This window comes from Pithys albifrons, chromosome 15 (assembly GCF_047495875.1).
Source record: "Pithys albifrons albifrons isolate INPA30051 chromosome 15, PitAlb_v1, whole genome shotgun sequence".
Taxonomy (NCBI): Eukaryota; Metazoa; Chordata; class Aves; order Passeriformes; family Thamnophilidae; genus Pithys; species Pithys albifrons.
The window spans coordinates 18,355,002-18,368,133 of NC_092472.1; the positions used below are offsets into that span (position 1 = coordinate 18,355,002).

General features: G+C 49.2%; 1 protein-coding gene across 4 annotated transcripts in view; it reads left to right on the plus strand.

The window, feature by feature from the left end:
* The window catches only part of FSTL4 (follistatin like 4), a 231,406-nt gene that overhangs the window by 206,272 nt on the left and 12,002 nt on the right, over positions 1-13,132 (plus strand). For 3 of the 4 annotated variants that reach the window (XM_071570400.1, XM_071570403.1, XM_071570402.1), the window contains 4 exons: positions 2,065-2,226; positions 4,120-4,254; positions 5,783-5,809; positions 10,501-10,619. In XM_071570400.1, the coding sequence (XP_071426501.1) occupies positions 2,065-2,226; positions 4,120-4,254; positions 5,783-5,809; positions 10,501-10,619 (443 nt within the window). The remainder of the gene's footprint in view (positions 1-2,064; positions 2,227-4,119; positions 4,255-5,782; positions 5,810-10,500; positions 10,620-13,132) is intronic. The other variant, XM_071570404.1, reaches the window with a different exon arrangement.

Here is a 13,132-nt window from a genome sequence, read left to right on the forward strand (position 1 = left end):
AGCAGTTGTTCATTTTCCTGGGGGCAGAAATTGGGCACCCAAAATGTCACATCCACATGGGACTCTGGCCATGGGTTTACAAAACTGTACAGCTTTCAACAGCTCCTTCCTGGGTCCCAAAATCACCTAATCTGGTGGAAAAGCTGACCCCTTCAGCAGGAAACACAAATGGCCCATCCTCACATTTCCTTTTATTGTCCCTTGAGGTAAAAGAGTCTCACTGGTATCTTTGGGTGATGTTGAAATATTGCAGATTCTTTTGGAAGCGAGTAAATTGGTAAGAAATAGTTAATGGGTGGCATTAAGCCTTGTTGGTTTGAGCAGTGAAGGCAACATGATTGAAAATCAATGAACATCTCTGAAATTGTAATATAATTAGTAGTTCTGCCAATTGAGTGTATTAAATAGTTCAGAGGGGCCTTCCTGAAATGAGGTAAGTCACATTTTGAAAACCTCTCAGTGAAAAGAAGTAATTGATAAACACTTTATTTGTTCAGAATAAGAGGCAGTAAATATATAGGCTTCTTCCCTATGGATATTCAATTAAAATACTGAATATTAAGCTAATTCTAATAGGCAAGAACTCTAATTCCTTCCTTGCTAGACTCAGTGAAGATTTGGAGTGTATAATTTTTAAATATGTCAGTACCCAGCTTAGGTTTTCATGCAGCTGTTGAGTTCAATCAGTCACTGAATGAAAGCAAGAACAAGCAAGAGTGGGCTAAATTCAAAACTGGATCTCGAGGCTGCTCCCTGGCATTGCTGTGTTAGTTTATTCTTTTGTGTTACTGTATTGTGAGATCTCAGAATGGTTTGGGCTGGAAGGGACCTTAGAGCCCAGCCCAGCCCAGCCCATCCCATCCCACCCCACCCCATCCCACCCCACCCCCTGCCCTGGGCAGGGACACCTCCCACCAGCCCAGGATGCTCCAAGCCCTGTCCAGCCTTGGGCACATCCAGGGATGGGGCAGCCACAGCTTCTCTGGGCATCCTGTGCCAGGGCCTGGAAAGTTCCTATTTCCTACTTGCTGCCCCCCAAGATGAGCTGCAGAGAAATCATTGCTGTAGGGGCACTGAAGGGCAGAGTGTTGCTCCTCTGCCCAGCTCTGGGCTCAGAGCTCTCTGCAGCTCCGTGGGGTGGCAGCAGCTCGGGGGGTGGGTTGGAATCCCCATCCCTTATTTCCACATTGTCTGTGGGTTGAATGCCCATCCCTGTCCCCCACAATGCCCGCCCCTGTCCCCCACAGTGCCTCTGGTGGGTTTGTATCCCCATTCCATGTTTCCCACAGTGCCTTTGGGTTGAATGCCCATCCCAGTTCCCCACAGTGCCCATCCCAGTTCCCCACAGTGCCCTTGGGTTGAATGCCCATCCCTGTCCACACAGTGCCCATCCCAGTTCCCCAGAGTGCCCTTGGGTTGAATGCCCACCCCTGCCACCACAATGCCCATCCCTGTCCCCACAGTGCCCTTGGGTTGAATGCCCACCCCTGTTCCCCACAGTGTCCATCCCTGTCCCCACAGTGCCCTTGGGTTGAATGCCCACCCCTGTTCCCCACAGTGCCCATCCCTGTCCCCACAGTGCCCTTGGGTTGAATGCCCATCCCTGTCCCCCACAGTGCCCTTGGGTTGAATGCCCACCCCTGTCCCCACAATGCCCATCCCTGTCCCCCACAGTGCCCACCCATGTCCCCCCAGTGCCCTTGGGTTGAACGCCCACCCCTGTCCTCTGCAGTGCCCACCCCTGTCCCCCCAGTGCCCTTGGGTTGAACGCCCACCCCTGTCCCCGCAGTGCCCTTGGGTTGAACGCCCACCCCTGTCCCCGCAGTGCCCTTGGGTTGAACGCCTGCCCCTGCCCCCCCCAGTGCCCTTGGGTTGAACGCCCACCCCTGTCCCCGCAGTGCCCTTGGGTTGAACGCCCGCCCCTGTCCCCGCAGTGCCCTTGGGTTGAACGCCCGCCCCTCTTCCCCCAGTGCCCTTGGGTTGAACGCCCACCCCTGTCCCCCGCAGTGCCCACCCCTGTCCCCGCAGTGCCCTTGGGTTGAACGCCCACCCCTGTCCCCGCAGTGCCCCCCGTGATCCGCGTGTACCCCGAGACGCAGGCACAGGAGCCGGGTGTTGCTGCCAGCCTGCGGTGCCACGCCGAGGGCATCCCTAATCCCCGAATTTCGTGGCTGAAGAACGGCCTGGAGATCGTGCCAGAACTATCCAAACAACTGTCGCTGCTCGGTAAGAACAGAATTCTGATTAATTAAAGCATTGTAGACGGGGATTAAGGAGGATTAGTTTGCACTTTAAACCAGAAGTTCTTGTGCTCTGCTAAGCCACAGTTGTTGGAAATCGTGTTACAAACGCCCTGGTCTTTCTTTTTATCTCTTTCTCCTGTGAATGTCTCGGGAAATCCAGTATTGATTGATGTAAGTGGTGAAGGCTCTCTGTTCAAACCAGCCTGCCTGCTCCTCCACTGCCTCCCTTCTTGGGTGCAGCACATCAGAAGAGACATGTATTCAATTATTGGAAGAGAAATCCATTACATTATTTGTTCAGGGCTAAGCCCACGCTGGGTGCAAGTCAGCTGAGGGTGAGGCTCACACAGCTCTGCTGAAGGGATTGGGCTCTTCACTCCTGTCAGTCCCTGTGCAACTGAGGGTGCAACACACACAGCAAAAGCTGAAAATGCTTATTTGCAATTCTCTGTGTAAAAATATTAACACCCTCCCCAGTGCCCAGCCCAGCGTGGCTGTGGGGGTAACACCCTCCCCAGTGCCCAACCCTGTGTGGCTGTGGGGGTAACACCCTCCCCAGTGCCCAGCCCAGTGTGGCTGTGGGGGTAACACCCTCCCCAGTGCCCAACCCTGTGTGGCTGTGGGGGTAACACCCTCCCCAGTGCCCAGCCCAGCGTGGCTGTGGGGGCAACACCCTCCCCAGTGCCCAGCCCAGCGTGGCTGTGGGGGTAACACCCTCCCCAGTGCCCAGCCCAGCGTGGCTGTGGGGGTAACACCCTCCCCAGTGCCCAGCCCAGCGTGGCTGTGGGGGTAACACCCTCCCCAGTGCCCAGCCCAGCGTGGCTGTGGGGGTAACACCCTCCCCAGTGCCCAACCCTGTGTGGCTGTGGGGGTAACACCCTCCCCAGTGCCCAGCCCAGCGTGGCTGTGGGGGCAACACCCTCCCCAGTGCCCAGCCCAGTGTGGCTGTGGGGGTAACACCCTCCCCAGTGCCCAGCCCAGCGTGGCTGTGGGGGCAACACCCTCCCCAGTGCCCAGCCCAGCGTGGCTGTGGGGGTAACACCCTCCCCAGTGCCCAGCCCAGCGTGGCTGTGGGGGCAACACCCTCCCCAGTGCCCAACCCTGTGTGGCTGTGGGGGTAACACCCTCCCCAGTGCCCAACCCTGTGTGGCTGTGGGGGCGACACCCTCCCCAGTGCACAGCCCAGCGTGGCTGTGGGGGTAACACCCTCCCCAGTGCCCAGCCCAGTGTGGCTGTGGGGGTAACACCCTCCCCAGTGCCCAGCCCAGCGTGGCTGTGGGGGTGACGCCCTCCCCAGTGCCCAACCCTGTGTGGCTGTGGGGGTGACACCGTCCCCAGTGCCCAACCCTGTGTGGCTGTGGGGGTAACACCGTCCCCAGTGCCCAGCCCAGTGTGGCTGTGGGGGTAACACCTTCCCCAGTGCCCAGCCCAGTGTGGCTGTGGGGAATCACAGCCCTCAGGCAGTGTTGGTGTCCCTGCATGTTGGGTGTGGTATCTCAACATCTTCTAAAGGTCTTGGTGCCTCTCCAGAAAGCAAAATAGTAGGAGGGACTGCAGAGAGATCCCTCCCAAAGCAAAGGTGACCTGATAAGAAACAGTTTGCAAATTTGAAGTCAATTTTTCTTCCCTAAAGCCAAAGCATTCTTTGAACAGGAAGAAGAAATGAATGAAATGCAATTTATTGTTGACTCTCGGGGTCGTTCTTTGTTCTTTTCTGGTGCGGAGTGTGTGGGTGCTCATGGGAAGCAGCAAAGCATCAGGTCCCAGGAGAACCCCCAAAAATCTATAGTTCCAGGGGGAACCTGGGAGGGCAGTGAGGGGCAGGGGAGCTCTGAGGAGCACTGAGGAGCAGCGTTTACGGGAGTGTTTCCCGCAGCAAACGGCAGCGAGCTGCACATCGGCAGCGTCCGCTACGAGGACACCGGCGCCTACACCTGCATCGCCAGGAACGAGGTGGGCGTGGACGAGGACATCTCCTCCCTCTTCATCGAAGACTCGGCCAGAAAGACCCGTAAGCCTCATTTGGCAGGCATTGATTTATTTAAAGGAGACTCAGATGGGATGGGATACGTGTGATTTGGTAGCTCAGGCCGTTGCATGCAATTGGTTGGACTCCTCCATAAAGAAATGACAGTTCTGGCTGTACTTGATTGGAGGATTGGATACATTTTTGGGTAGGAATTGTGCAGGGAAGATAAAATCTTGTCCAGGACAACAGTGCCTTTCATGTGCCAGAAGTATAGTGAGTGTGGGATGGGGAGCAACTTTATTAGAGTAACAAACTGGCAATAATTTTAGATATCAGAGAATCCAAAATGTAATATTTTGTCAAATTCTATAAATCTCATTGATTTCTGGAGAAGACTTACTCTTTTGAAGCCAGTTACCAGTCGAAGTTCTCAAATACTTAGATGTTTGAAAAATGTTGTGAGTAAATTACTTATTTTTACCTGCTTTTCCATCACTGACTAGCAAATTAGGCTTCCCTCAGAGTGAAATTATGGACACTTCAAAGACAGATAATTCTCCTGGCCACTCTCCCCACACATGTCCCAGAGGAGCAGGGCAGTGTTTCCATGTCCACACTGTCCCCAAAACACACCTACTGAAGGAGGTGAGGAGTTGTCCCAGTGGAAAAGCTCCCAGAGGCCTTATCCTTCCTAATTCTGGCATCTTAACTGCCTGGGAGATTGCCTGGGTTTATGGTGATACTAAAAGACTGGGTGCAAATGGAATTTTTGCTGCTTTTCTGGCTGTTAATGCAGAGCAAGAATTGAAAACAAAGTTACCCATAAATATGAGCCCTGGTGGAGAATCTTTGGCAAAGATATTCTGTTCCTCACTAACGAGATTTATGCACTCCTGTTAATATTGGTCGTTTTCCCTTGAATACTCGAGCAAGGGAAATTACAGTGTGTTGAGGAATAATTGGATCTGTCTTAACCAGAAATTCAAATGCAGGTGTACTTTCAAAGCGTATCTGAATCCTAAAAGGGAATGTAGTTGGACAAAGATCCAAGAAAAAATGAAGCCAAGTGTGTAGCTGCTGTAGCTGCCAGTCTCAGGCTTCTTCTGAAGGATGCTGGTGGCCCTGGCAGGGCTGGGTTAGTGGCTGGACTCGATGATCTTAGAGGTCTTCTCCAGCCTTTATTGATTCTCTAATTCCATGTCATGTTTCCTGATTGGACCTGCACAGAAATCAGGGCCTGTGCTGCTCCCCCAGCTGCATCTGAAGGAGCAGCTGCTCCTTGGTGGGTCATTGAGCTTTGCACAGGGAAAGTTGCCTTCATTTCAGGGAGGATTTTTGCCAAGTCAAAGTTTCTGAATTGTCTCTAGAGGAGCAAATGTATTTAGAACTCTCTGTCTGTCCTGGTATTTTATTTGAATGAATGTTACAAAGTTTTCACCAGTTCAACAGTTCATGTAAACGTGAGTGTTTATTCCATTACTTGCTACAATGAAAGTTTTGACCTTGTTTTATTGCTTTTTTTTTCTTCTCCTGGTTATTTTCTGGCTTTCCCAATGTCCTGATGCTGCAGTTGCAAACATACTGTGGCGAGAGGAAGGTACTGCAGTAAAGTTCTTTTGTTGTAGTGATAATGTGCTTGTCTGCTTTAGTAATTCCATGATGGGCCATTCTCCCCTGACTTGCCACTAACCTGTCAACTTGCACAGTTACCAGATTAAGTGCACACCAGACATTTGAAAGCTGAATTATTCAAATAAGAGATGTCACTCTCATACCTCTAATTTCCTGCATTTTCCCACTATGAAATAACAGATGACCATAAAATATATAAAATCATGAATTTTATATGTACTGCCACAAATGTGAGTAGCCTGAGATTCCAAAGCTGCATCAACAATCCCACAAGTGTCAGAAGTGCTCCCAAATTACCATAATTGAACAAGTAAGGCATAAATTCAATACACTGCATTTTTAAGCAAGCAATTCAAGCTCTTCCTTTTCGGTAGCACATATTGATGTTTTCCAGGTGAGCCACAGAAATTGTGTTCTTGACTGTTAGGCAAAAAAACCCCAAACCACAACAGGTTTTCTTCCTTCTCTCCGTTGAATCTATGCAGGGTGAAGGTTGCCTCATTTCTCCTTGTTTTAATTGGCAATTAAGATCTCTAGTTTGATCAAATTTATGGTGGGCCCTGCACAAGGTCAACATCTGTGCATCCTGGAAGCCAAATTAGAAAAAAACCATCCTAAGCAGGTACTTGACCCAAAGATATTATGGAGGCACTTGAAATGAAAAATTACTTGACTTGTGCATGTTTGTGCTGTCATGATTTCCAAACCCTGCAGGAAGGTGCCTTGTGCTGTGGTCCCAGGGGGTTTTCAGAGGTTGTCCACCTGCCTGTGTGGGTGTGGAGCCCAAGTGTGGGATGGAGACCCTCCTGGAGGGCTGCAGGCAGAGTGTGCACCCACTGCAGGAAGGTTCTGGGCTTGAGCTCCAGGTGTAAGCCAGTTCTTTCTCCTGCCAGCTGCATATGAGGCAGCTGGGACCTTGTTGTCCCTCCAGCTGGGTGGGAAAGGCCTTTGTGCAGGGATGGGCTCCCTCCTGGTGCTCCTTGGAGAAGGGCTGCACACTCACTCTGCCTTTGGAGGGGGCAAAGGTCCCTCACAAGCAGCACCTCCAGGTACCCACAATGCCAGCTGGGCTTCCTGCCCTCAGCATGGAGCTTTCTGAGTGGCTTGGGCTTGGCACAGAGGGTTTCAGGGGCAGGAGGAAGGTGGCTGGTGCTTGGGGAGTGGTGCAGCCTGGCCAGGGGTGCAAGCCCTGCTGCACACCAGGGGTCTCTGCTGGCTGCAGACACACCCAGGGCAAACACACGGGCTGGTCTCCAGGGGCCCTTCCAAGGCAAGGCAAGGGCAGCTGGCTGGAGGTCAGAGAGGTGGCACAGCCACCTCAGACAGCTCCCCAGCACGTCTTCCCAGGTGCCCCACCTGCAAGTGCCTGGAGCGTGTCCATGAGGAGTCTCCCCCCTGCTGATGCTCCTGTAAGTGGCATCACTGGCACCAAAAACTATTTCCATTCTGCTTGGAATGGAGATCTCATGGGCTTCTAATCAGCCCAACTCCTTCTGCACAACCCTGTGTGGCTGTTCATGCACAGCATCCCTTGTGCTCCTCTGTAGAGGCAGTTGGGTAACCCCACCAGGGGCAGAACTTCAGCAATATTTAAAGCACAGCTAAGAGGTTGGTTGCAGAAAGTCTTAGTGTAGTTTTGCTGAACAATATGGGCTTACTGCTTATCAGCCTTTCTCTATTTTAAATAGAAGACTGAGCAATGCAGAGGCAAAACATGGGCAGTAAAAGCACATTTGCAATTGATGTTCCTCAACAATTCAGTATCTGTAGAGCAGTTCATTGCCCTGCCTGTTTTGTTCTGTAGTATTTGATGGGCATGTTCATTCCAGGCAAAGAATCCATGGAACATTCTTTAGCTTGGGAAATCTTGGCATGGAGAAAGTTGGAAGAAAAGAATGGTATTTTTGTTTTTACATTTTAAGGTATTTCAATTCCATTCAAAAGGAAGACTTACTTGTAGGTAGCAATAGTAGCAAGTGGATTGGGAGATTGGAGCTCCTCTAAAATGATCACCTCCTCATGCCCACCAGCTCTGTGGTAACTGAAGCTGTGGGAAAATACCTAAAAAATATGGTGTATACTGAGGAAAATTACTCAAAGATCAGATCAGAGCACAGGGAAAAATGTGCTCTTTGATCTGAAAGGAGAGAGGTACAAATGGACACTGATGGAGACACTGTATTTTTCAACTTAACTCTTGTTGTCTTCAGGTGTCCTCCTGAAGTTTTATAAAAATAAAGATATTAGAGTCAACTTCCTCTGGAATGGATCAAATAAGAACTGTTCTGTTTAGGAGGCCCTCTCCATTCTCAATAGGGTTTGTTTTATCAGGTTTTTTTGCCATACAGGTGAGGTGTGTTGCCTTTATTATCATTTAGTATTTTAACTATTCATCCAACCTGAAAAACAGAAACCTTCTCCTCATTGGTGCCCCAGGTCCCAATCTAGTACCTGCCTCCCTGGTATAAATAAAACAAAATACCCCTTTGCCCACCTCTGTACTGAAATAACTCCCTGGACTGAGGAATTGCAGCAGTGTAGGAGAGTGGAATCTGTTTTACTGATGATGTCCATGAGGTTGCTCAGGATGTGCCCCAGTCAAGATTTGGAAAATGCTTCATAAGTCACAGTAAAGCACCTACTTGGTCTAGTGAAAACCTACTTGGTGTAAAATTCAGTGTGAAGATCAATCTCTGAAAAAAAAAGTGGTTTAATTTAAATTGATAAACTTTTTCAAATGAGTAGCTGAATGCTCTCAGTAATTTGTAGCATGTTTTAATCAGTCAGCAGAAAAACTTGCACTCATTTTATTGTAAAATAAGTGGTGGGACTTGCCAAGTCACTGAGTCTAAACCTGCTGGGGTAGAATTATTATCAAAGTATTTTTGTGGGTAATTAGGGTCTTATTTCTTAAATACACCCTCATTGTCACGGGATCATCAGACAAAATCACGCTACTGTTGTGCATGAAATTAATAATAAGCATCTTCACAGTGGTCATAATTGGTTGCCTGCCTGTTGCCACTTCTTAGGATTGCAATCCTTTGCTCGTGGAATGTGTGCACTCACTCCAGGCCAGGGGCAAACTCTGCCCTCTGCTGTGTTCACTCAAATCCCACTGAGCCAGGTGGGAGCTGAGTGTGTGCTGGGAGGGCAGGGGTTGGTCCAAAGTGCCTGAATGAAATGTTTTCCCACTATACCCGGGAAGAATTAACCCTTAGTCCATAAAATAACTCCATTCTCAGTGGAATTTTGGTAGGTTTTTTCCTACCTGCATGAGCCCTCACTGTGGCATCACATTTAAGGTCACAGCTCCTGTAGCCACCTGATGCCCCAACTGGGGGATTTCTGTGCTGTGCTTTAGAGAGACCCAACCTGAGCGTTGTAGGTACAGCAAACACCCCATGCTGAGACATTTGCACTCTGAAGCCACTAATTTGGCACAAAACAAGGGCATTTTAGCACCAAAAAACCCTTCAAGCCTTACTAGATACTATTTTACAACATTCTCCAGAAAAGTGTTTATCCAAACTCTCCATGTGAAGTTCCCTGTGATGACTTAGATCTCAATCCTGCAAACAGTTAAGAAATGTGAGAGACTCTGTCACTGGGAGCAGTTTAGAGCTGCCCCCACAGGACCAGCCAAGGGGGTTTTCAACATTGATCCACAGAACCAGGACCTTATTTCTCCATGGGAAAACCAGAATTAATTAGAAATCACAAATTAGAGCATCCCCATTTTATTGGCAGATAAGTACAATATCAGCAGTATTGGGGTGGCCACTGCAAACACTTACCAGTGGTGGTGTGAAAAGATGGAATAATGCTTGGATCTTTGGAACTGGAGTGCTGGAAAAGATCCTGGAGATTTCTTACAGATATTTGTTGCTGCAATTGCATGTAGCTGAAGAACAACCAAATTATCAGTGTTTTAAGGCATTTCTGCACAACAGAAATGATAAAATACCATCTCCTAACAGCAAAGCAGTGACAATCAGCCAATTTCCCAAACCTCCTGGAATGCCCCAGTTGGATAAATGGGTCCTATTGTGATGCTGAACTACTCCACATTTGTGAATTGCAGTTTGCAAGATTTCAAAAATGTGTTTATTTTGGTGGCTGTAGTTAGTTCATCCAGAGTGTTGAAGAAAATAGAGAAATCTATATATTTTCATTCATGGAACTGATGCTAAGAGTCCATTTTGCATCACAGTTACAAGAGGTCGAGTTGCCTGTAACAGGATGACCTTCAGATTAATTTCAACAAAAGCTTTTCTGTCAGTTCTCAAATTATTGTCAGTCTGGTTTTGATGAAATCATTGGAAAACCCCCAAATTTTGATCTGAGGGGGTTAGCAGTGCAGTAGAGGGGCTGCTTGTGATCAACCCCTGCTTTGGCACCTGTTCACAAGAGCTGGGCACAGTTACTTGGGCACAAGCAGGGCCACCAAGGCAATGCATTTTTGAACCCGTCTGCACCTTTCCCTCCTTGAAGCCTCGTTGTGACTGAACTTTGGTTTTGTGAATGCACCAACTGCATCCAAGTGACCAGCTGTTGTGTCAGGCAGATTTGTGTGCTGGGGGAGGAGGGTGAGAAGCCCTGGCAGCTCTGGATCCATCCCATAACCCCTCCTCCTTTTGCTTTATCCCCACCAAGGCCTGAGTGTGGGGAACATGTTCTATGTCTTCTCCGAGGATGGGATCACAGTCCTGCAGCCCAACGAGTGTGAAATCCGGAGGCACATCAGGCCCCAAGAGAGGATTTTCACCAGTTATGTAAGTGCCAAACCCTCCAGCTGCAGCTGGGAAATTCCTCTTAATCTCTTCAAAGGTTCTCCTGGCCAAAGGACCCCTTTGCCACGGGGGGGTCGGAGCTTGGTGGGCTTCATGTGGCACCTGATGGCGTGAGTGACCCCCCCCAGGCAGGACTCTGAGCCACGTTAGTGCAGGGTAAGATAAAAAGTAAAGGTCCTTTAATAACACAGGGCCTACAGCCCACAGGAATACAGGATGACATCCATGTGTCCCAGTTCTTGTTTCCATGGCTTTTATAATAAGATCCCTCCAATCATTGCTTTACACATTTCTCAGTCCAGCCCCAGTCCCACCCCTGGTCCAACCCCCTGGAATTGGGTCTGGGGTCATCAAGACCCTCTGTCTTCATCAGCTCTTCTTCCTCAGGCACACAAACGTCCCTTGGAGTTCATCCAGTTCTGGCTTTTGGGTCACTCTGACCTGTGTTTATGTTTCATTCTGTGGGCCTTCTGATATCCTTCAGCTCTACCTTGGAAAGGAGTCTAAACAAGATTAATTAACTAAAGGAATTTGAGCTCCCTGTTCTGGGACAGGGGTAGTGATAGAAAGGCATTAAACTGTTAGAAATATTAACCCTCTAAAAATCTACAACTACTGTGTTCCTAAAATCTACAAAATGTGAAAATCAGAACAAAAACTCCTTTGGCATCACACCCCTGAGGTGTAACATCTCTTGAAAATCCGGGATCCACGTGAGTTCTAAGGCTGACATGGAGGATTACTGACTGTGCAGAGAATTTCACTGCTTTTCCTGTAAGCAAAGGCTTTGATTTGTCCTGTTTGATCTGTTTACTTCTCAAAAGTTGTCCCTGGGCTTTGGGGAAGGTACAGGAGTCGGTGGCAGAGAGATGCACACACCTCTCACTGTGCTCCTTTCTCTGGGGGCTCCCTGGGCAGAGAATGGGCTACTTTGGGCTGGTTTCTGCTGTGCAGAATTAGTTTCTCGTGTTAAACCACAGCAGGGGGTGAAGAAGAATGCCCAGAAGATGGTTGTGCCCTGCAGGTCCTCTGCACCCTCTGCCACAGAAACAGGGAGCTGCACCCAGTGCTGGCACTGCTCTGGCAGCACTGAGCTTACCCAAGCCTGGCTTTAGGAAACCACAGGGAGAACTTGTTCAGGTGGCAGAGGATGGCAAGCACTGGCTGGTACCTCGTGGGGCTCAGCATGGCCAGGGGCATCACACGTCAGCCAGAGCTGGCAGTGCCCTGTGCCCTCTGTGAGTGCCACACAGCACGTGTGCCCTGATGGATCTGTCAGTTCTGATCAAGCACAGGTGCTGAAATCCAACCAGAAATGCTTTGTTAGTCACTCCTTCATTCAGTTTTTATTTTTTAAAAGGGGAAGCTCAGATTGTGGCTCCATTCCCAAGAAAAGGACTCGGCCTTGCTTTCAGTTTTTGGGAGGAATAGAAGGGGACAATCACCTGCAGGCTGGGTCAGGCTCTACTGCTATGGGTCAAGATCTTCTTGTCAGTTTGTATTTAGTATTTTCTAAATCTCAAGAAATTTTTGGCTGATAGTGATTTTTTTAATTGGATTTTAAAACACCTTGGAAGAAATCCAGACTGAGGCCCACCCCAGGGCTGCTCCTTCATTGATAACATTATTAAACCACACTTGAGCTGTTGCTTCTCAAATACAGAACTCTTGTGTTCCTTTTCCAAGGGGTTGTAAATATTGAAGAGGTGGTCCTGGAGAAGCAGCTTGAAAAGAATAAAGGAGAGAGGGCACTTAAGGAAATAATGTCAGCACAGTGGTGAGCTTCAAAGGGGTTTGTAACAGCATCACTTGGCTGCCTGTCAGAGACTCCTCTGAGGGTTTCCTGCAGATATCAGAGCCCCCTTTCCCTTGGTCTGGAGAGAACTGGCCTTTTTTTCCTCCCTTTTGCCTTTTACTGTCTTAAGTGTTTGTTCCACAGTGAGAGCAGCCTGCAACTTTAGGAGGGGTTCTACAACAAAGGTTTCAGGGGCTACCAGAGGGCACAAGAGCAGGTAGAGCAGCTGAGCACTGGAGCAGAGAGCCTGGTGACCTTTCCCTGCTGCTGTTGGCCTGGATGGATATTTTGTTGGGAGACCTGAGGATGAGGAGAGCAGGTTGGAGGCTGTCATGTGTTTGGCTGTGTGAGTGGTTCTGGAACCCAAATTTGAGCTGTTGCAGCATCTTTTAGTTTGCTGTGGTGCAGATTCCCAGCCTGGCTGGAGAGAAGGAAAGGAAAATGCAGCCAAGCTCTTGGGTCTTGTATCTTCTCAACCCTTACTCATGGTCTCCACCAAGGCACCTACCAACAGAGCTGTGCTGTGTCCAGGTGACACCTTTTCATCTGTAATTGCTGCACATGGTGTGATTTTGGGGGTTATCCTGTGAAGAGCCAGAAGTTGGACTGAATGATCCTTGTGGGTCCCTTCCAACTCAGGATCTTCCCTCTCCTCTCCCTCTCCCCCTCCCTCTCCCTCTCCTCCCCTCTTCCCTCCCTT